The sequence below is a fragment of the Penicillium longicatenatum genome, assembly GCF_028827895.1.
Source record: "Penicillium longicatenatum strain IBT 33135 chromosome Unknown contig_6_segment0_segment0, whole genome shotgun sequence".
Taxonomy (NCBI): domain Eukaryota; kingdom Fungi; phylum Ascomycota; class Eurotiomycetes; order Eurotiales; family Aspergillaceae; genus Penicillium; species Penicillium longicatenatum.
In genome coordinates this window covers 202,206-226,691 of record NW_026643123.1, presented here as the reverse complement: position 1 = coordinate 226,691, position 24,486 = coordinate 202,206, and the positions used below count along the sequence as shown (strand labels likewise).

Here is a 24,486-nt window from a genome sequence, read left to right as displayed (position 1 = left end):
TGTGATTCGTAGACATGGAACTTAAATGCCCTGTCATTTGAATGAATGAGATCCGTGCTACCCCAGTTAGCTTGGCAAGGACGCTACCAAACCCATCAGGGCAGTTTCAGGCGTCGACGGAGGCGAATGTGCCTTATCTCGTGATATCAGGGGTCAGAGATAAGATTGATGTTGGACTCGCATACATCGATGCTTATCTACAATGCATGGACCTGCCCTCTCAGGAGAAGTGGCTTTTCATACTTCCCTTCGTTTGGTACATCAGAATCAACTATATTAAGATCTGCTTAGACCAATAGATCATATCTGAGAGAGGGTGAACTAAAATCCGTTTCGAGATCACTACGACCCAGGCGAGAGGTCTAGATCAGTAACGATCACATCTACAAAGATTGAGTATGGATTTTGGTTTGGAAAAACAGCTGCCTCTATGTGCTATTCAAAACATAAAAGACTATCATCACTATTCTACACAACTTCCCCCTGATCTCCAGTACCGGGGCAATGGCATGTCGCCCGTTGTCCACCAAAGCGAAATCATTTAAAAGGGCTATACCGGCAGTCAGTACCCACAGCAGAAGAGAAGACTTATAGCAGAATAAAAGAGCCAAAGAAGAACTTACGTTGTCCTCGGGGGCAATTTTGCGGTCATAGTAGGTGTCCAGGAAGGGGAACTGCTGGAGGATATCACGGCGCACACGGGGTACCTCGCCAAACATGAAGAGAGCGGCGGTACCGGCGAAGACACCGAAGGAAGCAGCAAGGGTACCACTATAATCAAATGTGAGTCTTATAGTTCTATAAGGTCTGTTCAATGGACTTGGGGGAGACTTACGCCCGAACGGCACTGGTCATGTCAAAGCCAGCAACGCGGCGGGTGATGTCGATCCTACACAGATTGTATTAGCATTATTCTCCCTTGGGGTCGCCCTAATTAGGCAATCGTGTAACCCTTCAAGCAAACGGTAAACTCCGAGATGACGAAGTTTTGCACCGGCTACACAGTCCGCTGGAAGGGATTAAGCCATGCTCCAGCCACATTCAACAGAAATTCATGCAGCAGATTGCCCTTCATATGCATTAAGGATACCAATCTATATCCAATCCGGTGACTGTTTGACTTGGTGCATCGTCCACGGGGTTCCGGCACGGGCACAAGAGTTGAGTTTGGGGGGTCTCACTTGGGTGCAAAGGCAGAGCTGGTGGCCTGGGCCGCAGCGCGGCGGAGGGTAGGAGTGAAAGCCTGTGGATTGAAGAAAAGGGCCAGCGTTAGCATTGATTTCAAGGAAAATCGTACGTTCCGCGTCTATCCCGGGAGGTCATTGTCGGTAACGCGAGGCGGGCGACCGGACCCCCGGCTGCGAACTCAATGAAAACGGAGTCTGTGAAAGGTGTGGGGACTTGATAGAAGTGTTCGCCTAGGCAAGAACATACCATTGTGGTCAGCGAGAGCAGATCGTAGGACAATGGATGAAGGGACAGGAGCTGGCACTTGGTCGACGAAAACCGGGAGCGCCCGAGTTCGCAGCCAATCATCGGTCAGTATGGGATGATGCACGTGATCAATGGCCTGTCCACCAATCACAGGCGGGATAATTGATTCAAATACCTGGGGAAGGTTGAAGTATACAATCAATAACGCTAGAAAACGGTGGAAATCGGGGAATTGGGGTTGGATTGCTGGAAGACAGAATGAAACTAATAATAAAGAAGTATGTGCTTCAATACCCCAGGGTCGAACGTGCAAAGACCAAGGGACTGGCAGCAGGAAGATAGCCTGAAATCAAATACAGTCTAAAGTAACAGAAAATTATAAGAAACTGTGCAGCCAAACAGCTGAACTGTACATGCTCTCATTAGTCGACTTTTCCAGTCGAGCCTCCGTTCAAGAATCCCTCCTTTCCATCTAGATGGAAGAAGCCACCACTGGTGCCACCGTTAGAATTGCCCAGAATGCCACCACGACCAAGACCAGTGCGACGCAGGAAGCGTCCACGGCCGAAGATTGCGGCCACAGCCACCGTCAGGCCCAAAAGGATGAAGAAGAGAATAGGGTGACTGCTAAGGAAGGATCGAGTGTAGAAGAAGAAAGTCTCCAAAGTACCGATAGTGGACTTAGGGGACAGCTTGGGAGGGGACGAAATAACAAGAGGGATGGTCTCGAGAATAGAGGTACGCGAGGCCATAATGGGAGCTCCACTGGAAGCAGTATCCCAGTAACGACGGTTCTGTGAGGTGTTAGTAATCAGTGGTGCAAAATGGGTTCAACATAGGCGCTTACATCTTCATCGTTCACAATGACACGGTCACCGTTCTCAACATCGATACCGTAAGTGGTGCGGAGCCAGCGCTCCCAGAAATCACCATCAATCCAGGCAAAGTGGACGGGCTTCTTGTCATCCTCACGAATGGTGATGCGCATGTTCTTGGCGGCCCGTAGCGCGCGCTGATCATTGCGGTCGTCCGCTTCCTCGATGCGCAATTGCTTGGCATCACGAAGTTCAGATCGCTCTAGGCGGAACAGTTGAATCTGCTTGTCCATCCACTCGGAAGCAGCCTCCTTTAACTCTCGCCTGGACTGCTTGAAATCATCAGAGCGCCGGCGGCTGAGGATACCCAGGACGACGTATTTGCCGTCCATGATTTCGCGGGCATTGGAAGCTGTGAGTTCAGGAACAATTGGCAGCCAAACAGTCTGCATCCAGGACAGGACTTGCCTGAAGTCTCTCATATCCTTGGGTGCAAGGGCGTTGTAGTAGTTAGGGCGACCATCGCGGACCACCAAAAGGCGTGGCCAGGTCGAGATCTTGAATCTTTCGGCCAAAGCAGCGCTGCTAGTCTTCACAATCCGGGCGTGACCCACAAGGCTCAGAGTTAAACGGTCCATGGCCGCAAAGTCCTCGGATGTGGTAGCGATGTCGTAAAAGTACAAGAACAGGACTTCCTCGGTCTCCTCCAACTCCTTGAAGGTGGCTGCATCCACATCCTCGATCTCAGAGTAAGGTCCAATGGCCTTATTAGTGAACGAGAGCAAATCGCCCAGGCCGCGGAGACCGGTATATTCAACTCGCTGACCACCACGGAAGAAGTAAATGGTGGGGAAGGCGTTGACTCGCGCATCTTCACAAAGGCGGGATTCAACATCACAATTCACTTCACCAATATTCAGTGTGTCTTTCATTTCCTTGGCCATCTCCTGCCAGTTGGGAGCCATGGCCTGGCAGTGGGGGCACCAAGGGGCGTAGAATTTGATAAACCAGGAGTCTTGCGTCGTAGTCACTAGTTTTTGAAAGCTCTCGGCAGTGAGGGGAACGGAAATGCCCTGCGGGTTGGGAGGTGCGCTCTTCGGCTTGGTCTTGACCACAGTGGTATCGCCCGACTTGGTGTTCACAGATGACGGCGGAGCTTGCTGGGAAACCAGTTCATTCTGCTTCTCGCCAGCCTTGACTCCAGCTTCCGGGTCCTTGTCCTTAGCAACCGGCGAATCGGGCTCTGCAGTTGAGTCCACACCAGGTGCGCCAACCTCAGGCAATTTGATGCCCTGCGGAGGACGAGACCCCGGCTTGGTCGCCTCGAGTCTTTCTTCGATAAGTTTGCTCAGATCCTCAATTTTCTTCGCGCCGACGAAAGTGTCCTTTTGCACGCCATTTTCGTAAAAAGCAAAGGTTGGGTAGGCTTTGATACCAAGTTTCTCGCAAAGGTCGCCGTCAGTGAGACAGTTCATAGATGCGAAGTGAAAGTTGTAGTATTGAGTAAAGGAGTTGATGGATTTAGGGTCCGGGGTCTTTCCAGATGATGGCGTTATAGGGTTCGAGGTCTAGAACTGGCTATTAGCATTGGGGGAGGGGTATTGATCTTGGAGGAAGATCACTCACGTAGTAGTACTCGTAGGTTGTTTGGTAGTATGGCGCAGCCTTTTTGCAGTGCGTGCAGGCTGGAGAGTAGTGTTTCACCATCCTAGGGCTGTTAGGATCATCGAGTCTCCCTGATGTAATCGGCACAAGATGAAGGGTACTAACCAGATGCCATCTTTGGTCGTCTCTTCGAAATTACTCTGTGTCAGTTGAAACAAGGGAGGCACATCAAGGCCATTGAATACAGATGGCTCCTCGGGGTCAAGTCCTTTGCTGGATCTTTTTTGCAATCGGTTGACATTGCTCAAATCCCCGTCTGAGGGTGCGGACAGTGTCGGGACGGCTAGTAGAGAGATGAGGGACCACCCCAACCAGGAGGCTCTCATTCTGGCGGATTGTGAGGAGTAGTTCTGCCTCGGATAATAAAGTTGAAAGAGGAAAAATATGGAAGCCTTCGAGGCTGTTTAAACGAAGGACAGAGGTCGAAGGGTGAAATTGCGAAATGTCACAGGTGGCACATTGGACGACCGGAGGAGATGAGCGCAGGATACCGAAGAAAAAGCGTGAAAGCAGCAGGGAGGATTGACCAAGCCCCGAGCCGTGGAAAGAACAAAATCAGACAACACACCGGGTGATGTCCCAACTTTAGCGGACGTGAGGAATACAATTGAACAAAACGGTGTTGCCCCTGCTTCCTCATGTCACGGGACTTCAGTTAATCCGGATCCCGACCATCGAACTTGCCCGCCGTCTCACCCTGACCAATTGGGCTCTCCGCAATCAGCATCTCTCAGATATCATTCATACCACAACCACAATGAGGTCTACACTTCGACTGTTGGCCAATGCCAAGCCCCGGTACTTGGAGCCTTTTGCTCCCACCGGATTGACTGGCCTCTTCACCCACCCGAGCCCCCGGCCGACTTTGATCTTCCTTTACACCAACACCCTTCAGAAGCTGCAATCCTTTCCCGAAACGTCTGCATACCGCCAGTCCGTCGAGGCATTGACCCGCCACCGTCTTCAGATCGTTGAATCACAGAAGCCCCCTGGTTTTGATGCATGGTTGGAGCGCGCGAAGAAGACCATTGGTGCTGAGCCCGAGCGTTTCGCTCAGCTCCAGCTTAAGAACGGCGCATTCGCCTACGCCGCTTCGCAAGAGCGGGATTTCAGTGACGAGGCTCGTGGCAAGGAGTGGGATGGCGAGGGTCTGTCCGCTACAACTGAGGGTCCTACCCGTACCCCAGCGGAAGAGGCCGAGTGGATTAAGATCATCGAGGAGGGAAGCGAGTCAGCCAACAACGAGACTGACTTCCACGAAGTTTCCATGAAGTGGGAGAGCGAACCCGCCCTGGAGGCTGACCAGTATGCGATTCCATCCCCCGAGCTTTTATGTAAATAGAACTCAGAGGCTAATGATTGAAACAGGATTTCTGAGATTGAGCAGAAGATCGGTGCAGGCCTCATCGAGGAGATCATCCAGGTTGCCGAGGCCGAGTCCAAGCTTGTGGATGAGCTGTACACGGCGAAAGTGTGAGTAATAGCTGAACTCTTTCATTCATAGGGGATCGCTGACATGTTTGTATAGTTGGGAGGAGCTTGAGGAAAAGCCTGCCCCCGGTCAATGGACCTACTTTGAGCGCGGTAATTAAGAAGATACCGGAAAAAGGCTTGGAATGCCAGTTTCTGTAACTATTAGAGGATGGGATGTTCGAATAAATTTCTTCACGTTTTTCTTGATCAATACCTTCAATTGACGGCAATAATACCAATCCCATCAAAATAGTTAAAGATGTTCATACTATGCTATTACCTATCCATGTATGTAGTACCCAGTAGAGTATCTTTGATTGCAATAGACACTTCATAGTATCGATGCTTATTGAAAAAAAGAAATGCACACGTGCAAGGTTTATGCACCTAACAATGTTCAGAACCTCTAGACCTCTATTGTATATATTGTGACCAGGGCTGTAGACATCCTGATACAACACTTGGAAATTGTTGCCTTGTATGCCAAACATGGTAACCTTAGAAGGATGTAAGACCGTGGACTTGATCGGGTGCTCAGAATGTGAGGTCTCTTTTACCAATAATATTGTAATTACTATAGCTGAATTAGCATTAAAGCTGAAGTGCTATGTATTTACATGCGGGTCAGATCTTGAAAGATGTGAAAGCGGTGAGAGCGGGAATCCCCTTGTGGACACATTGATTGTCCCTGAGTCCCCTCCAGCTAAGCTCTCTTCCTAGGAAAAGCTCTGTGTTATCTTAATTCCCCTGCTGATCCCGAGCTTTGCCTGTCACTTATTCCCCCGGGCTGTCTGAGCGGCTCGTGGATTTCTCGCTCCTCAACGCCCCCAGTCGTCGCATCACACAAACACCCCGTCCACCCCACAACATGCGGCTCGACATCAAGGTACGCAGAGTCTATTCCGCTGTGGCTGCCCTTGGTAGCAAGGCGATATCCTGCCAATGCGGAGACAATTGGAATCTGGAATTGGTGAGATTGCTGACGAGAGTGTTATGATGTAGAGGCAACTCTTTGCCCGCTCCGAGCGGGTGAAGGGTATCGACTTCCACCCCACAGAGCCATGGGTAAGTCTCATTGATAATCCCCTGATGTCTTGACTCATACTAATACCTCGTCAGATCCTGACCACCTTGTACAGCGGTATGTTTGGCATGGTGTTGCCTGCGAGTGCCTCCGTTTTCTAACCCGTTCCCTGCGCCAGGTCACGTTTACATTTGGTCATACGAGACACAGGTACGTTCCGCCTGGCTCAACCATGCTGACAAAAGCTAAATATCTTTCTCATTTATTTAGTCAATTATCAAAACATTCGAGCTCACCGATGTCCCTGTTCGTGCCGGTCGATTCATCGCGCGGAAGAACTGGATCGTTTGCGGTTCGGACGACTTCCAGCTCCGTGTCTATAACTACAATACCTCCGAGAAGATTACATCCTTCGAAGCACACCCGGACTACATCCGTTCAATTGTTGTCCATCCGACTCTGCCTTACATTCTCACCGCCAGTGATGATATGACCATTAAGTTGTGGGATTGGGAGAAGAATTGGAAGTGTGTTCAGGTCTTTGAGGGTCACAGCCACTATGTGATGGGAATGGCGATTAACCCAAAGGACACGAAGTAAGCGAATTGTATCTCTATACCTAGGGCACTTCACTAAACCAGGAAACAGCACTTTCGCAAGTTCTTGCCTTGATCGAACTGTCAAAATTTGGAGCCTTGGCTCGCCCCACGCCAACTCGACCCTCGAGGCGCACGAAACAAAGGGTGTAAACCACGTCGACTACTACCCCGGAGCCGATAAACCATATCTCTTGACCACCAGCGATGATAAGACAATCAAAGTTTGGGACTACACCACCAAAGCACTTGTCGCAACATTGGAGGGCCACACTAGCAATGTCTCTTTTGCGTGCTACCACCCTGAATTGCCCGTCATTATTTCAGGTTCGGAAGATGGAACAATCAAGATCTGGCACGCGAACACCTACCGCCTGGAGCAGTCACTAAGCTATGGTTTGGAGCGCGCATGGTGTGTTGCCTACCAGAGGGGCCGACAGGGCGTTGCAATGGGTTTCGACGATGGTGCAGTTGTTGTGAAAATGGGCCGCGAGGAACCCGCAGTCTCGATGGACGGATCCGGTAAGCTCATTTGGGCCAGACACAGCGAGGTGGTCTCGTCTGTCATTAAGGGTAGTGAAGCGAGCCTGAAGGACGGTGAACCCCTTTCATTGCCGGCCAAGGATCTGGGAACCTGCGAGGTATACCCACAAACTTTGACCCATTCACCAAATGGACGTTTCGTCTCCGTTTGTGGCGATGGCGAATACATAATTTACACAGCGTTAGCATGGCGCAACAAGGCCTTCGGTCAAGCTCTGGATTTTGCCTGGGGCTCCAAGGACAACAGCAATGATTACGCCATCCGTGAATCCGCAACAAGTGTCAAAATCTTCAAGAACTTCAAGGAGCAACCCGGTGGCCTTGACGTCGGATTCCAAGCCGAGGGGCTGACTGATGGTGTGCTACTTGGCGTCAAGGGCCAAGGTGGCATTGGTCTTTTCGATTGGGAGTCCGGTAGCTTGGTCCGACGAATTGAAGTTGACCCTAAGAATGTAAGCTTGGAATACAATGGAGCTTCAAAAATGCGCTGAACTGACAATTTCGAACAGGTCTACTGGTCTGAGTCTGGCGAACTTGTCACACTCGCGTGTGAGGACGCTTTCTACGTTTTGAGGTACTCGAAAAAGGCCTTTATCGAAGGTGTCAACAACGGGGAGGCCGATGAAGATGGTGTCGAGGCGGCTGTCGAGCTTGTCGCTTCTATTAACGAGACAATCACAAGTGCCTGCTGGGTGGGAGACGTTCTCATTTTCTCGAGCTCTACAAACCGTTTGAACTATCTCGTTGGAGACCAGGTCATCTCGATCAGCCACATGGACCAACCGGCCTATGTTCTTGGATATCTCCCTCGTGATGGTCGAATCTACTTATGTGACAAGGACGTTAATGTCGTTTCATTCGGCCTGTCCCTCAGCATGGTTAGCTACCAGACTGTCGTTCTGCGCGGTGATATGGAAACAGCCGCCGAATTACTCGAAGATGTGCCCCAAGATCAAATGAACAAGGTCGCCCGTTTCCTTGAGGGCCAAGGATACAAGGAAATGGCCCTTGAAGTTGCCACAGATCCCGAACACCGCTTCGACCTGGCCCTATCACTTAACGATCTTGAAACTGCCCTCCAGATTACTCGCGACGCGAAGGTCGAGAACAGCCACCGATGGAAGCTTCTTGGCGACAAGTCTATGGAGTCTTGGAACCTTGCTCTTGCTGAGGAGTGCTTTGTCAACTCGAAAGATTTCGGCTCTCTTTTACTGCTACACACTGCCAGCAACAACCGTACAGGCCTCCGTGCCCTCGTTGCTCAAGCCTCCGAGGCAGGCCTACACAACGTTGCCTTCTCTGCTCTCTGGTCCCTTGGTGATGTCGATGGTGGCATCGACCTGCTCGTCCAGACCAGCCGCATTGCCGAGGCTGTCTTCTTCGCCCAGACTTACAAGCCCAGCCGTGCACCCGCACTTGTTGTCCAGTGGAAGGAGTCTCTTGATGCCTCAGGCAAGTCTAAGGTCGCTCGTCTGATCGGAGTTCCACCAGGAGCCCCTGATGTTGCTTCGACAGACGATGACCTGTTCCCAGAGTGGGACGAGTACATCCGTCTGGAGAAAGAGGGCGTTCCCGAGCCTCCGTCATCCGAGTCTCTGATCGATATTAACGCGGACGACGATAACGAGCCCGCAAGTGCGACAAACGGGGGTCCTGAGGTGGAAGGCGAAGCCGAGCCTGGAGAGGAGGCGGAGGAGGAGACCGAGGCCGATGCTGAGGCTGAGGAGTAAAATGGTCAGGTTATTTTCGTACATGCTCGGGCGAAGCGTTGATAGAAGAGCATTTTATTTTCCAATTGCCGAAGTCGGTTACTTCTGAATTGCGAGCGGCGTCTTAACGTGTGTCCGACTTTGTTGTTTCCTTTTTCTTTTGTGCCCCTACTATTTCCTTTGCGTTACTGTTGTAATTCTTGGCCATATTTCAATCTTGGCGAGATGCCTGAGATTGAACGAATAGAACAATGATACGGTCTCATCCATGATCCCAGCATCTTTCGTGAAGTTGTCACTTAGTCCTTAGCTCATGTAAGGAAGCCTGGATAAACCCTTGGACAATGGTTTCCAAAGTAGAACAGAATTGGTTTTCCATGGTCATAGACCAAGGATTTATAGACAGGCTTTATTTCGAACTACAATTGTCAAATCTTAAACTGTTACCACAAAGTTGTGATGCCTAATCAATAGTCAATTGGGATTGAACTCGATCTCCGGTTCTCAATTCCTCACTGGCACTGACCAAGCGGAGAAAAAAGAAAAAAAGAAACAAAGAAACAGAATAAACAGAAAATATCTAGCATAGAGGATGACACGTATACGCATATCGTCAATTCGAGGAGATGTGTTGGTACTGTCCATTGTAAACCGTCAAGGATACAGAAAATCATTCTCGCGCCCGAAACAAACAGAAAGTCAAGGCAGAGGTAATGACCGCTGGAGAATGTCGAACGGAAAAACAAGGGTTGAGGAGGAACCTGCCTAAGGAGTTTTCGATGACGCTGAGATGGATTCACCAGGAAGAAAAAAAACAACCAAAGCGCTCAATGGGGGAGGCGAGATGAGGAAACAAGAAAGATGGGAAAAAATGAATCACACAAAAGTCTCCGAGCTTGGAGAAACTTTGAGACTAGGATGCCACAGACTCCTTGGGATGGAAAGTAACAAAAGACAAGACAGAAAAAAGGAGGAAAAATGATCAAGATTGGTGATATGTGAGTGGACCAGGACAGAAAAAAAAAAAAAAAAAAAACACAGCACAAAGGAGAATCGTCTATGAGCTTCTCTTGCACATTGATCTTTCTCGATCTAGTCGAAAAGGCAGCCTGGAGCATGGTTTGTGCTTTTACTCGGGGATGCTGCCAAATGATGGGTCTTTGACACTGCCGCCGGCGTCACCGAGACCGGCGATAGGACGGTTGTAGGACCATCCAAGGAACTGTTCCTGCACGGTCTGTGACAGGGCTGGCCCATCGACATAAGAATCTTGTGGTTTCTCCGATGTGAATTCCTCATCGAAGTTGTCCGTATCACGGGCGTCCGACTAAATCAAGCAATTAGAACAAATGTCCAACATGGCGATACCGGGGAAAGGGGGATACATACCACGTTGGGACGGAAACTGGGCTCATACTTGCGCTGAAGCAGCTTGCGCCAGTCAATGTTGGCAAAGAAGTGGTGAGATTTGATCTCTGCTGCACCACTAGCACCCAGACGGCGCTGGGGGTCGCGGTCCAACAGTCGAGTGAGAAGATCCCGAGCAGCGGGCGGGACAATGTCACTGCTAGGGAAGGTCAGAGGCTCCTGCAGAATCTTGCGGTACATCTCGTTGGTATTCTCGTCGTAGAATGGAGGCAAGCCAGTCAGCATCTCGTAAAGCAATACACCCAGGGTCCACCAATCCACGGTCTTGGTGTAGCCGTTACCAAGCAGAAGTTCAGGCGCAAGGTACTCGGGAGTTCCACAGAAAGCTGAAAGAGGATTAGTTACCAAGAGCTTAAAATGAGGACGACGAGAAGTCTTACTGTTTGTTCGGTCTTCATCCTTCATATCCAACTTGCACAGGCCAAAATCGCAAAGGGCGATGTGGCCAGTGTAATCGAGCAGAATGTTCTCGGGCTTAAGATCACGGTAAATGACCTTGAAACCATGGAGACACTCAAGAGCACATAGCAGTTCTGCGGTGTAGAACCGGGCACGGTTAATATCAAACCGCTGTTCTCTTTGCAGATGATGGAACAATTCTCCGCCGTTCACAAATGCCAGCACCAGGTACAGCTTTTCAGGAGATTGGAAGGAGAACTTCAAGGGGACAATGAAAGGATTGTTGATTTGCGCAAGCACTGAGCGCTCTGCAAGAGTGTGGGTAACTTCGGATCTCGAGATGATATGAGCCTTGCGGATTGTCTTGAGGGCGTAGATCCGGCCGGTATCAAGCTTCCTGTTCCACGAAAGGGTCATTAGCAGGACGGTCAAACCGGGGGATTGGGGTGCTATCTTACACGACCTGCATGACTTTACCGAAACTTCCCTTCCCAACGACTTTCAATAAATCGAAGTCCTCCATCTTCAAACTGCGCTGCCGGTTCTCGACGAATGAAACTCCAATCTTGATAGAGCCGCTTCCAAACTGAAGGTCCAGCCACTCAGCACCAGATTGACCCCGAATGCGCTCCTGTTCAGCATGAGCGGCGGCAGCCTTCTGGTTGTCCTTTTTGCTCAACTTGGGGTCATCTATGTAAGGCTGGCCCGCCTCTTCGAAGCGGGGGTGGACCTTCACGGCGCCTAAGAAGATGTCCTCGCTGCGACCGACACCAGCGCGGGCCGCAGGGTTGCGTAGATACAGCTGCACGTTCAACTCAGTTTTCCGGGAAACGTCGAACTTGAAGGCCGTACTGTCTCCTGCCCACAGAGGGGCCTCCGGGTTACCAGACACGGCATCGACGAAGACCTGGTTCTTTTCAAAATCAAGTAGAGCGTACGGGAGATACTTGGTCGAGTAGCGGCCGTGAATGGTGGGTGCGGCATTGATACCCCCACTAGTGGACTGCGGTCGGGCATTCTGCACGTAGGAACCGGATTGTCCATGCGACGAATGTGACGAAGAGGAGGTGTTAGGGCGCAGTGACGAGGGAGCGTAGGAATTGTTTTGGAAATGAGAGTTAAAGATCTGCTGGAATTGAGGGGACAAAGCCAATCCTCGGCCTTCATGGAGGGTGACGATGAGGATACCTGGGTTCACTTGAGCCACAGGGGGGGGAAACGAGGGACTCCGAGGCGACTGGAGAGTATGAACCGGATGAATTAGCATTGATCTCGGAAAATACTTCCATCCAACTTTCCGGTGTTCCTTACCGATGCCATTTGATGAAGGGGTCGGGGGGATGCTCGGGGCCTGTGTGGCCACCGGGGTTTCATCACCACCGCCATTTGAGTCGCCCTTGATTGTTGAGGTAGACGACGACCGACCGAAACCTTGTGTCAAGGGTGCAAGGTGCGTCTCCTTCAGTTCTATATGGGTGGGTTAGTCCATCTTATTTCCCCTGAGGGTGTTGCATATGCACCGCCTCCACTGTTCAAGGAGGGGTGTCACATTGAATTTTGAGGGGTGGAAAATAGGGAGGGAGACCAACTGAACATACTTTTGGTGAGCTTCCAGGACATGATGGCGGTCTTTGTTGACTTATGTTCTTTGTATCTTGTCCAGGGGGTTGCTCAACAAGATCGAAGACCAAAGTTGACCGCGGTTGTGTAGACTGGGGTCACCAAACAAAGTCAACATCGAAAGTTCCCTTTGAAACCCACCAACGGGATCGGATCAGCGCAAAAGAGACGATCCTACCTTCACGGTCTCTTCTCTCGCTGGTTTGGTAATGGCTTTGAAAGCACTTGGATATCGAGCTCAGGGAAAAAGAATTCAAGAATAAGGCCAGAAGATATAAAAAGGAGAGAATCAGGGAAGAATTTCCAGGGGAGAAATCGAGAAATCTAACTTAAAGAAAGAGGGGAAAGTGGCGTATGTCGATTACGCTACTTATACCCCCCCGGGAGGGATTTAAAGTGCGATAGGGCTGTCAGTTTTGGTAATATTGGTATCGTGACCGTAAGGATAGGAAATTACCAGCCACAAACGAGGCAGTGCATGTATCAGCCACCAAAGGGATCCATTTTATCATAGAAACCGTAACGTTTAACTCATGAATCCATTGAGACGGAAACATTTGGTAATATCCATAAAGTCGACACGGAAACTTGAACATCTTCATCTTGTTGCTTATCTACTTTCCTCTAGCTGCGTTGTGCCAATTGCCTCCACGCGGACTAATCTCCCCCAACCCCGGTCAGCGCGGAGATCTTACCCCAGCTCTCACCCCTACCTCTACTCTCCCACTCATTGCCCTCTCACATCTCGGGAGGGCGATATTGGGATCTCGCAACGGCTTCGGACTCAGTGGAGGATGATAATGACCAAGGATCGATGGGTGTAATACGAAAGAAGACCGCCTCGCGCGGCACCGAGGCTGGCACGAAGTTCCATTGTGATGTTTGTTCGGCGGACGTGACATCGACCGTGAGTCTATTTGAGCTTCCAAGTGTGCGATTCAAATCCTGATCAGCCCCTTATTAGGTCCGTATCTCCTGCGCCCACCCCAACTGCCATGAATATGACCTCTGCGTCCCATGCTTTGCGGCGGGCGAGAAATCCAAGAATCACGACCCATCCTCCCACCCCTTTCAAGTCATAGAACAGAACTCCGTTCCCATCTTCCAAGAAGACTGGGGCGCCGATGAAGAGCTGCTTTTACTCGAAGGCGCCGAGATCTACGGACTTGGCTCTTGGGCCGATATCGCCGACCACATCGGTGGCTATCGCAGCAAGGATGAAGTGCGCGATCATTACATCGATACCTATGTGAATAGCTCCAATTTCCCTCTTCCCGACCGTGCCGATCCGGATGACCACAGCCTCCAAGATGCCATTCCCAAGGAGGAGTTTCAAACACGCAAGAAGCGACGTATTGAGGAGCGCAAGGAGGCAGCCAAGGCGGCACCCCCCACAACCCCGAAACAGAAACCCACGGCGAGTGTTCCGGCATGTCACGAGGTACAAGGCTACATGCCCGGTCGGCTAGAGTTTGAGACGGAGTTCCTGAACGATGCGGAGGAGGCGGTTCAACACATGGCGTTCGAACCGGGTGCGGGCATCGGCCCTAACGGTGAAGTGGACGCAGAGAACGAGCTGAAGATGACCGTTGTCGATATCTATAACTCGCGCCTCACGGCACGCACGGAGCGCAAGAAGATTCTGTTCGAGCACAATCTGCTTGAGTACCGAAAGAACACCGCGCTAGAGAAGAAACGGTCCAAGGAAGAGCGGGAGTTACTGAACAAAGCGAAACCGCTGGCCCGGATGATGAACGAGAAGGACTTTGACGACCTCAACAAGGGACTGGAGTACGAGCACAATCTACGTCTTGCCATCGCTCAGCTTCAGGAATGGCGCCAGATGGGCATTGGGGATTTGAAGGCGGGTGAGAAGTACGAGCAGGACAAACAGCAACGTGCGCAACGACTACTGCCCCAGGGCTCCTTCGATCGCTTTGCCAGTGCGCGTCCCAAGCAAAGCCAAATTCCCGAGACGCCCACCGCCGCGATTCAGCTCACTACCCCTGAACTTCCTCTCCGCCTCCAAAGCGCAGCAAACCCCCACAAGCTGCCTGATCTGACTGATGTCACTCCGAACGACTTTGATCAGTTCCTCCTCGGTGATGCCGCTCCACCCCCGCTAGCCAAGACGAAATATGTTGTGCAGCCGCTAAGCGGAGTTTCCCCGTGGAAGTTAGACAGCGAAGGAGCAGCCGACCTACATCTCCTGACCAAAGAAGAGGTTGAGGTGTGCAACATGCTGCGCCTGATGCCAAAGCCATACCTAGTTGTGAAAGAGACTTTGTTGAAGGAGGCAATGAAACAAGGCGGTAATCTAAAGAAGAAGGATGCACGTGCGATCTGCAAGGTGAGAGATTATCTATGCGCATAGCCATCTCGGGGGTTTGCTAACTTCTTATAGATCGAGGGCACCAAAACCAGCCGCATTTACGATTTCATGGTGCACAGTGGATGGATCAACAAGGGCTAGCTTTGATCTTATACCCTCCCTGAGACTGTGCGTTTGTTCAATATCTACCTGTGATTTTTATTGGGAGCGTTATTACTTTCTGGGCGTTTACAATGCGGGAGATGGGGAGGTGTTGATCTGATGTTCATATATCGAGGTACCCGGGTGGTAATGACACCAGTTGGAATATTATCATAATATCAAAATTGTCTTCGCAAGCGCGAGATGGCACACAGTAAAGTAACTATTGATACTAATCACCATCGTCATAATACCGCTTTTCCGAGAAAGCCATGCAATGTGGGGAGGCCCGTGGTTCAACCCTTGGTATCCTTGTCTTGGTGTCCAGGACGACCGAGATGCGGAGTTCAAGAAAACGCGGTTAGTTTCCTATCTAGGATTTACGCTCATCAGTGCGAGACTCTTGAGGATCCTGGAGGGAGACCTGGGGCAAAATCCCAGAGATCATATACATCCTTGATGTCATGACATCAATTGGGAAAGGTGAGCCAACTAATCAAATTAGTACGGGAGATCAACGTTGGCGGCTTGAAAAAGGCAGTCGGCTCTGATGCTCTATCGGCCCTCGGCATCTCCATCATTCTCCGCATTTATCGGACCCGCAACATCACTCCAACTTATAACTCTGCATTGAACCCAAGGCCACCTCGTCTGTGTCTCTTGCAAACAAACTGATACATTTTGAAACTCAAATATCTCCAAGGGAGAAAATTTACCCAAAATGCCCTTCGTTAACCCACCCCCTGCTCCTCAACATGCCCTTCTCACCTTTCCAGCTCCGCATGTCCTACTAGTAACCCTTAATCGACCTCGCGATCTCAACTGCATCAATTCACAAGGTCATGTAGACCTGCATGGGGTTTGGGAGTGGATGGACGAGGAGCCGAGTTTGAGAGTGGGTGTTATCACCGGGACAGGGAGAGCGTTCTGCGCCGGTGCCGATTTGAAAGGTATGTGGTTTATTTTGAGTTTAATTTAACTCGACTGCCCATGATTCATTCTACTACGCTCGTTGCTGGGGGTTGATCACATTTGAGAATAATTGAACTGACCGTATCTAGAATGGAATGACAACGCTGGCTCCAAGAGCCGTAGCCCCATGCCCAACAGCGGCTTCGGAGGCCTCGCCCGAAGAAAGGGCAAAAAGCCCGTAATTGCCGCGGTGAATGGTCTCTGTTTCGGTGGTGGCTCGGAAATGATCATCAACTGCGACTTGGTCATTGCGTCTTCTCGCAGTGTCTTTGGGTTACCGGAAGTGAAGCGGGGTGTGGTCGCTCTCGCAGGTGCACTGCCGCGTCTTGTCCGTACAGTTGGGAAGCAGCGTGCGATGGAGATGGCGCTTACGGGTCGGAATGTTCTTCCTAATGAGGCGGAGAGATGGGGGCTTGTGAATGAGGTTGTGGACGTGGGGGGTAAGGACGTTTCGCTTGAAGAGGGAAACCAGATCATTGTGGAGCGTGCACTAGCTATTGCTATCATTATTGCTGGTAATAGCCCTGATTCGGTGCTGGTCAGTCGGGAGGGGATTAAGCTTGGTTGGGAGGGCATCGGGGCGGATGAGGCGACGGGGATGTTGTCCGAGACTTGGGTTAAGAGATTGTATGAGGGGGAGAATATTAAGGAGGGGTTGCAGGCTTTTGTGGAGAAGAGGGCGCCTGTTTGGAAGGATAGTAAGCTATGATGACTCTCCATCCATTGTATGCGATTGACAAATGCAACGGGTACTCAATGATACAGTCTGGAACCACAAGCATTTGAGCAGTAGTTCTGACATAAGAGATATCCATGGATATACTTGCAGCACATCCATCAATTTGACTCTATTTGACGATAACAGGATCTAATTCCTAATCCATCACCCAGTGTTCCCACTTGGGCCATTCCGGGGTTCGCTCTGTCACTTTCCTAATCAGGACTAGTCTACCGGCGTTTGAAATCAGATGGCGGAAGACGCCGACAGTGAGAATTCTGAATTTAAGTATAGAATTTGCGTCTCCTCCTGTCATCTACAGTTCACCATGGCTTCCAAGTCAATAATCTCGCTTTTCCCTTGGGATGCCAAATGTGCAACCCATAGAGCATGGCTCTATAAGCAACGAGTTGAATGTAACTGGGACTATGAAAAGGTGGAAAAGGAATGGCGTGAAGAACAGATAAAAGGCACGAAATGCATGTACTGGATCGTGAGTTCTCTTGATTCCTACTTGGCTGCGAAAAAGCCTTGTATTGACTTACTCATAGGTCCGTTGCTCTGATGACTCGGATATAAAACCGGTCAGTAAAGAGAATGAAGAAGTGCTATATGACACCGCAGATTCCGTGAATGGAAGATCACGAGTAGCATCGAGAGAAGCCTTTGCTCCTATTGGCCATATTTCCTTGGATTCCAAGAACAAAGATGCCGACAGAGTTGGTCTCGATATCCCATTGGAAGGGGTCTTCTGGATCAAGAGCTTTTTCATCTTGCAGACCATCCAAGGCCAGGGAATTGGCCGTGCAGCGATGGATGCAGTTGAGAATATGGCGACTCGCGAGCCACTCTGTGCGCAGACACTCATGCTGGACACGGTGACGAGTAAGCACCAGCAACGAGAGGACTTTGCAATTTCCACTTACGGGGCCGTTCCAAAGGTGAGCACTAAAAGTATTAACCTTGAAAGTTGTCTCGATTTCTGACCCTTTTAGATCACAAACCAAGACTGGTATGGTCGTCGGGGGTATATGCCTATTAAGATCGTACCAAACTACTACGACGTGTGGGATGCGAACGGAGACAGGTGGGACATTGAGATCGTTTTCATGCGGAAGGATATTCAGTGAGAATGTATAATCAGATAAATTCCCAGATATCGTAAGATGTTGCATGTATAGTCCAAAGATCAGGCATTTGATCATGAAGTTTTATTTTGTTTGTCTGGTAAAGACTGTTATTATAATCCAGGCGACGGTCATACCCAGGAAGCAACAACTCCCGAAGGACACAGTAAGCTGGGCGATAATCTTGAGCTGTCTGATCATCAAGTCCGACATTGTCAAAGTCTGTCAAGGTGTGAGTGATTCGCAGGCAAGTCCTGGTCAGCTGCGAACCAATCAGATGCGACATCAACCATGGTTGAGTCTCACAGCAAACTATAACCAACGTTCGACACCCGTATCAACGATGCAAGTGGCTCAAGAGATCGACCACTCTCGCCCTTTGGCCCTTGGTCATTTCGTGTCTGATCAGCTGCTTTATTACGAGCTAATATATCTAGACTTTGACACCCCCTGCTCTCATAACCACACCAGATATCAAATCTCACTTGACGTCTTGAGACATTGCGATGACTGAAACTTCTGAAGTCACAACGGCGGTTGAATTCCTGGCAAAAACAGCAGGCATCATCGAAACAATCAGAACAAATCTCCTCCACAACCGACTCGACAGGAAAGAATTTCAAAAACTCCTCAGCGAATATTCCATTCGTGCCGAATCCGATGGCAAGTTGATGAATGCCGCAAGACAAGAGCCTCACTGCGCTAACCGTGGTTTATTTCTCGCCTATAATCACATGGAATTTCTATCCTGGCTGGATAAACACAACTACACCATCCCCTCAACGTCCGTGAAATGGTATAGCTGGAAGCAGCTCCAGAGCAAGAACCGAATCTCGGCTTTTTGGAGCTCTTCGCCGACGGTCGAGTTGAGGGCGTTGACAAAAAACATTGAGCGCACTGCTACTTTGGTTTATGCGGATCTTAAGGCTCATAATGTATGTTTATGGACTTTTCGTGACAGTATTCATTTGTTGATAAGATTGAAGATCTCTATTCCGGAAACCTCTATCAAATATCTTGATGTACCGGTCGGTGAGCATGTTGCGACGCCGCCAACTGAAGGTATGAACTGATCGGGTTTGATTGGATCTTTGCTGACAGGATGATGGTATAGCTTACGAGGACCTTATTGCTCGGGGTCTTGCTGCCCAGCAACATCTTGCAGGAAACAGAAAATAGGAGCAGGGATGAATGACGAAGAACCTCCGTTACCCGATGATACCAGTTGCTTTCTTTCAGCAGATATGGGAGTAATGCTGAAGAGCTCGAGATTTTGGTTTATTCAACATTCCTCACGATGGTTTCAATGAGATCAGATTATGGTCCGGAAATACATCAAATGATGGTTTACTTTTGACTCTCTCAGGTAGGCCCTCTCGGCTACCAATATCTACATGTTTTCAGAGTTCCCCGCAATTGACCGGTGCACTAGTGGAGGAAGGTTAATGGTGGCGCATGTTAGTGAAACAGACCTGGGTACACGGACATGTAATTGGCTACTCGCCGATCCAAGGAATATTACTTTTCCGAGCTGAACCTGGAGTGTCGGGCAGCAACGTAGGAATAATACCCGGTGAGCTGAGAGGGGAATCGACATGTTGAAGCGAATGATGTTACGTAGGTGGAGTCGAACTTATGATGCAAAGGTGGTTTCGGTCTCTGAAGCGGTGATTCTCGGAATTCGAGATCAGTCTGGCACGCCGTCATTTTCTATATCAGATTTTGATATAGAATTCTGCGGGCAAGGCCGGTTGACAGTCCGGGTTGATGCCGAGGGGTGGATCCCTGTCGGTACCCTGGGAATTGCGTAGGCATTGCATCAGCGTTGTACGAAAAACCACATGCATCATGGGTTACGGCAGCAATGGGAAGAGCACCCCGTCCTAACTACGAGATCATCGTGATATCATATTGTTTCAGTTCAATTGTCAGGCTAATTCATACATGCAAGAATCGTAAAGTCATCAAATAAAAATAGTGAACACAAAGTAAAACAAACACAAAAGCCATTGCACCGTGGCGCCGTGTATGCCCTATTCCATGCGACAGGAAGAATACATAGAGAAAGCTTCTTAGATGCGGGGCTGACCCGGAGCCCTATAGTCGATCAGTTAGTCTCAACCCCAATGCAGGAGGCAGATTTCAACCTACTTTGCCTCGGACTGCACCCGGTCGATCACCTTCACCACAGGCTGGAATAGAGGGTGCTCCCGCTCCAAGCCTGTCAGTTGAACAGCGGCATCACTCGGGGAGTTCTCCTTGAGGATCTTGGCTAGTTCCACACTCTCGTCATCACCCTCGATGTTCTGGAAGCGTAGCGCCATCTCCACTGATCCCAGCAATGCCTCGAAACGTGCATGACGGTCCGCCAATTGCGCGGCAGGTCCAATGAATCGTTCCTTGCGACCCAGCTTGCGCATCGGGGCCCGACCAACACGCTCGACGCTATCTTCTAAGTAGGGGTTGGAAATCCGGTTGATGATAGTTTCAACGTAGTGCTGCTGTTCCGAGGCAGTGATTTCATGCTTGTCAACAATGAGCGAGGCCGTCTCGTTCAGGACATCCCGGACAACACCCTTAATGTAAGAATCACGCATCGCCTCGGCGATAGTCTTCTTTCCGGCATATTTCCCGTAGTAAGCGGCGGTCGCATGACCAGTGTTGACGGTGAACAGCTTGCGCTCTATGTAGGGCTCGAGATCGTCGACCCAATGAATCGCGGCGATCTCGGGGTGTCCCACATCGCCAAAGGGAGTCTTCTCAACGACCCATTCGTAAAACTTCTCAATGCGCACATTGAGTCCCGCGTCGGCGGGCTGGGCGGGCACGATGCGGTCAATCGCCGAGTTGGCAAACTGGGCTCGCTCGCCGAGAGACTCGACTCGGGCCGGGTCAGTGTTGTCCTTGATATAGCCGTGCAGGGCGTCGGTGCCACCGATCATGTTCTCACAGGCAATGACAGCCAGTGGCTTAGGGGTGGATCGGATATCAATACCCTTGGCGATGACTGGCGCAATGAACTTGAGGATGTTGGGGCCCACGGCGCAGGTGACAACGTCGGCAGTGGAGATTTCCTGAACCACATCTTCTTCATGGGTCTTGGAGTTGATGGCGCGGTAGTTGGTAATAGTCTTGGTGTTTTCCCCCTCCTCACTGACCTCAGTGACTTGGTAAGACTTAGTGGATTGCAAGGCGGAAATGATGTTGTCCATCACATCGATGAAGACGACTTCATAGCCGGCCGTGTGAAGAAACTCCGCCACAAAGCCACGGCCGATGTTGCCGCCGCCAAAATGGATCGCTTTCTTGCCCATGATTGGATAGTAGGATGAGAATGAAATAAGAGGCAATGGTATAGATCCAGATCAGAAAAGGGTGTGGGTGAGGAATGGGAAGGGGAAAGGCTTGCAGTATTTAAGAAAAAGGAAAGTGTAAGGGGGAATGAGGGGTTTATTTGTATTTACAGACCAAAAGAGAAAGAACGGAATTCTCGTGAGTTTTCCAAGGAACGCAGCTGCTGTTTGGCTCTATCCCAAGTGAATGACTTCATCGATTGGGGGGCGCACGGAACAAGCCTCCGCCTTGTTTCGGTCCCAATCAGCAATGAGAACATCATTATGCTTTCGCGTGGTTACTCCGCCCTTCTCGAACAATCCCGTAGTGTAACATTTTGGAATGTCCCACCCTGAAAGAGGGTATTAATCTAAGTCCTGATCTATGATACTGGGGTATATGATACCAGGCACCAGAGGGTCACTGGCCTGACGTCGGGCACCTGAAATCACGGTGGACGCTTGCCCTCATTTGGCTCCAAGATTTATCCCTCATGGTCTCTGATTCCAATATGATTTGCTCATGCGCAAGGGAATCCCGAGCATCCCAAACTGATCAGACTCAAATTCGTGATCGCGGGAAATCCCGTATCTACGTCAGAACTCCGCCCGAGAATCATCGAGAATCATCGCGCCGACCGGACCTGACCCAAACCCCGGGATTCCGGAGCACTGTGTTCCTGCGCGGGCTTTTGTCGAATCTGATATTCAAAATCGCCCACAGACATTGAACCTGATCGACTGCCCATTCCCCACTTCCTTTTTGGTACGGCTGACAGGCCGCCAGCCCCAGTTTTCCCCCGTTAGTCGCAGATGAGCACGACTTGGTTCCGAGGTTTATTCGAGTCTACTTTGTCGTCGCGTCTCTCTCCCTTCCGGGTTGCATGGCCTAATTGATCCTGTTACCGAGAGATACGTTCCGCGCGTTTTCTTCGATTGGTTACTCCCTCCCCTAGCGCAGGATTGGGTGAGAATTACTCCGTCGAGTCGCCATTTAGGACTCTGGCATACAGTCTAGGCTTGGCTCATTTCCGTCCCCAGGAACTGGACCATATGTGATTGGTTTGAACACGGTAATTTGGTTTCATTCAGGTGGCATCATCTCATATTCCGAAATCAGTCCAAGGAGTTACGCTTGAATCAGTGGACGAGTTTCCCCGAACCCTGCATCTCATACCCATTGGGATGGGAGTGCATGAGCGCACTGCCCTCTTCTACCCCTCCAACTCCTTTAACCCCTCCTCCTCATCTTTCGGCGGCTCCACGTGCGGACCCCGGATAACATTAATCAAACTAACGATGCTCCCCGCCAAAAGTAACCCAGCAGCCGCCCAAGTCATGCCGAGGAACTTCGACCCGTAGCTAGCCGACACGTTGGATCCGTCCCCGTGGGCATTGATCAAAGCCACAAATTCGAACGCTACTACCGTCGCAATAATAGATGCTATGCTCATACTCAGGGATCCCAGCTGACATGGTTAGCTGAATCTGTCTCACCGGCAGAGGTGCGAGCACAAGGAAATGGATTGCGACTTACCACAAAGAATCCAAACTCAAATGGCCCCCGCTGCACCCTCCGCGAAATGAGCGACGACACCCGCACGAGGAGAACGGCACCCACCGCGCTCACGCCGATGCAGTACAGCACTGCCATTGATTGTGTCGTGAGGCGGAAGGCGTGGAAGTCGTCGCTGATCACGCGTGGCCATTCGAGTGTAGGTCCATGTGTTATGGCTTCCGACCAAGCGTCGGTCGGGTCAAATGAGAAAAGAATCTGGCGGTCCGAACACTGCGTCACGTTGCGCGCGCTACCTGGCGTACCTGGTTCGACTGTGCCCAATGTCCCTTGGCAGTATGACATGACATGGATGGAGTAGAACTCATGGATACCAGAGGTGGATCCGCCTTCGGGGGTGTAGAGCTGTGAGATGAATGGATCAGCTTGAGGACTTGAACTTGCGTGGGAGATGGTTGAAGTGCATTCGCAACTTACGGTGAGAATGTCCGCTCCATCGAGCAGGTTCCTTTGCGTTCCTGCGAATAGGCAGAGAAGCGTGAGGATGAACGCGATAAACGCTGCCGCCACTGGGAACAGACCCTTCAAATTGGGTCGAGCCATTTCAGCTGAATGAGGCTATGATTGTCAGTACCGGCATAAGAATCTCGTCAGGGAGACCGTGTATAACCCAGAGGACTAAACGACAGACTGAAAGATCGGATAATAAACAAGATCTAATCGGAGTCCCGAAGCTACATAGAAACAAAGATGCACATTAGTATATGGAAAACATACTATGATCGAATAACCTACCTCAAGACGCTAAAACAAAACCTTCCTGATTCACACTCAAAGACTTTGACTTTCCAGCTTGCAGACCCTTTATATCACCACACAGTCCTATACCATGAATGCACGCCATCATTCTCAATGTGGGCTAGAAGGTAGGAGCATGCGATGCCAGGAGCGCGATCCCACATGTCGGGGGGCTGTCATCACGGGGATTCAGGATCAATCGTCCGGGGCATTTTCATCGGGGGATGAGAATGACCGGGTCAGGGTAGATCCATTATCCGATGGGGATCCTGAGTTGTGTTTGGCTGGGTTGGAAGGGGTTCGCGGGTGGGTTGGTTGAGGAATGTTGCCAGCCACTGGAGGTCTTGCACACCACCGACTGGTAATTTGAGGATGGATTGTTAGGTCACGCATCCTTAATTATAATTCTTGATTTATTGCTTTGCTGAGGATTATGATTTCTGTTTTCCCCTTTCAAATTTGTGCCTTGTTGCTTGGGTTGAGTAGTTCCATGTAGACTATATCCCGGCAGGGGGCTTCCGCCATGTCGACAGCTACACCTCTTGGAATAGTCAACTTGCACTACAGAAAGCTTCAACTCGCATCTCACTACAAAAAGAAAACAGTGACAAAAAATCAATCATGGGAAAAGCTTTTTAATGGTCTGCGCATGGGAAGAATGCAGGTTATAGAAACTACCAAATTCGGTAGAGTTCGGTGTTCAATTGAGCTATAGCCTCTCTAATTAACAATTGATATGCGTTAACTGTAGGGCTAGCCTCCAGACTGCCATGTGTATGGACAGGAATACCTGCCAATGATCACGCAGCAAGCCCACGGGACCAGCTGGACGTCAATATAGACG

The 24,486-nt window shown here is 50.3% G+C and overlaps 11 protein-coding genes across 11 annotated transcripts; 6 read left to right on the top strand and 5 right to left on the bottom strand.

Annotated features, from left to right (window-relative positions):
• Positions 1 to 541: 541 nt before the first annotated feature.
• On the bottom strand, positions 542 to 1,437 carry N7484_008299 (cytochrome b-c1 complex subunit 10; the record flags this gene model as incomplete). The annotated part of the gene is made up of 5 exons (XM_057118686.1): positions 542 to 550; positions 624 to 771; positions 836 to 889; positions 1,182 to 1,243; positions 1,435 to 1,437. The coding sequence occupies 5 exons, from the start codon at positions 1,435 to 1,437 to the stop codon at positions 542 to 544; spliced, it is 276 nt and encodes a 91-aa protein (XP_056968241.1).
• Positions 1,438 to 1,856: 419 nt separating this feature from the next.
• Positions 1,857 to 4,240, bottom strand: N7484_008298 (putative disulfide isomerase; the record flags this gene model as incomplete). The annotated part of the gene is made up of 4 exons (XM_057118685.1): positions 1,857 to 2,228; positions 2,282 to 3,817; positions 3,876 to 3,957; positions 4,020 to 4,240. The coding sequence occupies 4 exons, from the start codon at positions 4,238 to 4,240 to the stop codon at positions 1,857 to 1,859; spliced, it is 2,211 nt and encodes a 736-aa protein (XP_056968240.1).
• Positions 4,241 to 4,671: 431 nt separating this feature from the next.
• Positions 4,672 to 5,582, top strand: N7484_008297 (complex I NDUFA5 subunit family protein; the record flags this gene model as incomplete). Its single annotated transcript, XM_057118684.1, has 3 exons — positions 4,672 to 5,219; positions 5,283 to 5,387; positions 5,443 to 5,582. The coding sequence occupies 3 exons, from the start codon at positions 4,672 to 4,674 to the stop codon at positions 5,504 to 5,506; spliced, it is 717 nt and encodes a 238-aa protein (XP_056968239.1). The 3' UTR covers positions 5,507 to 5,582.
• Positions 5,583 to 6,255: 673 nt separating this feature from the next.
• On the top strand, positions 6,256 to 9,280 carry N7484_008296 (coatomer subunit beta'; the record flags this gene model as incomplete). Its single annotated transcript, XM_057118683.1, has 7 exons — positions 6,256 to 6,273; positions 6,390 to 6,452; positions 6,507 to 6,528; positions 6,590 to 6,621; positions 6,682 to 7,007; positions 7,060 to 8,002; positions 8,060 to 9,280. The coding sequence occupies 7 exons, from the start codon at positions 6,256 to 6,258 to the stop codon at positions 9,278 to 9,280; spliced, it is 2,625 nt and encodes an 874-aa protein (XP_056968238.1).
• Positions 9,281 to 10,388: 1,108 nt separating this feature from the next.
• On the bottom strand, positions 10,389 to 12,706 carry N7484_008295 (Serine/threonine-protein kinase gad8; the record flags this gene model as incomplete). The annotated part of the gene is made up of 3 exons (XM_057118682.1): positions 10,389 to 10,586; positions 11,817 to 12,553; positions 12,685 to 12,706. 3 exons carry the CDS (start codon positions 12,704 to 12,706, stop codon positions 10,389 to 10,391), a joined length of 957 nt encoding a protein of 318 aa, XP_056968237.1.
• An 814-nt stretch (positions 12,707 to 13,520) lies between these two features.
• On the top strand, positions 13,521 to 15,179 carry adaB (chromatin-binding transcription regulator ADA2; the record flags this gene model as incomplete). The annotated part of the gene is made up of 3 exons (XM_057118681.1): positions 13,521 to 13,613; positions 13,671 to 15,056; positions 15,111 to 15,179. The coding sequence occupies 3 exons, from the start codon at positions 13,521 to 13,523 to the stop codon at positions 15,177 to 15,179; spliced, it is 1,548 nt and encodes a 515-aa protein (XP_056968236.1).
• Positions 15,180 to 15,900: 721 nt separating this feature from the next.
• On the top strand, positions 15,901 to 16,860 carry N7484_008293 (uncharacterized protein; the record flags this gene model as incomplete). The annotated part of the gene is made up of 2 exons (XM_057118680.1): positions 15,901 to 16,129; positions 16,241 to 16,860. The coding sequence occupies 2 exons, from the start codon at positions 15,901 to 15,903 to the stop codon at positions 16,858 to 16,860; spliced, it is 849 nt and encodes a 282-aa protein (XP_056968235.1).
• A 337-nt stretch (positions 16,861 to 17,197) lies between these two features.
• N7484_008292 (uncharacterized protein) lies at positions 17,198 to 17,999 on the top strand (the record flags this gene model as incomplete). The annotated part of the gene is made up of 3 exons (XM_057118679.1): positions 17,198 to 17,362; positions 17,421 to 17,810; positions 17,865 to 17,999. The coding sequence occupies 3 exons, from the start codon at positions 17,198 to 17,200 to the stop codon at positions 17,997 to 17,999; spliced, it is 690 nt and encodes a 229-aa protein (XP_056968234.1).
• A 503-nt stretch (positions 18,000 to 18,502) lies between these two features.
• On the top strand, positions 18,503 to 19,175 carry N7484_008291 (glyoxalase family protein; the record flags this gene model as incomplete). Its single annotated transcript, XM_057118678.1, has 3 exons — positions 18,503 to 18,931; positions 18,983 to 19,058; positions 19,111 to 19,175. 3 exons carry the CDS (start codon positions 18,503 to 18,505, stop codon positions 19,173 to 19,175), a joined length of 570 nt encoding a protein of 189 aa, XP_056968233.1.
• Positions 19,176 to 20,068: 893 nt separating this feature from the next.
• N7484_008290 (mannitol-1-phosphate 5-dehydrogenase) lies at positions 20,069 to 21,310 on the bottom strand (the record flags this gene model as incomplete). The annotated part of the gene is made up of 2 exons (XM_057118677.1): positions 20,069 to 20,093; positions 20,148 to 21,310. The coding sequence occupies 2 exons, from the start codon at positions 21,308 to 21,310 to the stop codon at positions 20,069 to 20,071; spliced, it is 1,188 nt and encodes a 395-aa protein (XP_056968232.1).
• A 1,232-nt stretch (positions 21,311 to 22,542) lies between these two features.
• Positions 22,543 to 23,447, bottom strand: N7484_008289 (SUR7/PalI family protein; the record flags this gene model as incomplete). Its single annotated transcript, XM_057118676.1, has 3 exons — positions 22,543 to 22,797; positions 22,866 to 23,249; positions 23,322 to 23,447. 3 exons carry the CDS (start codon positions 23,445 to 23,447, stop codon positions 22,543 to 22,545), a joined length of 765 nt encoding a protein of 254 aa, XP_056968231.1.
• Positions 23,448 to 24,486: the final 1,039 nt, after the last annotated feature.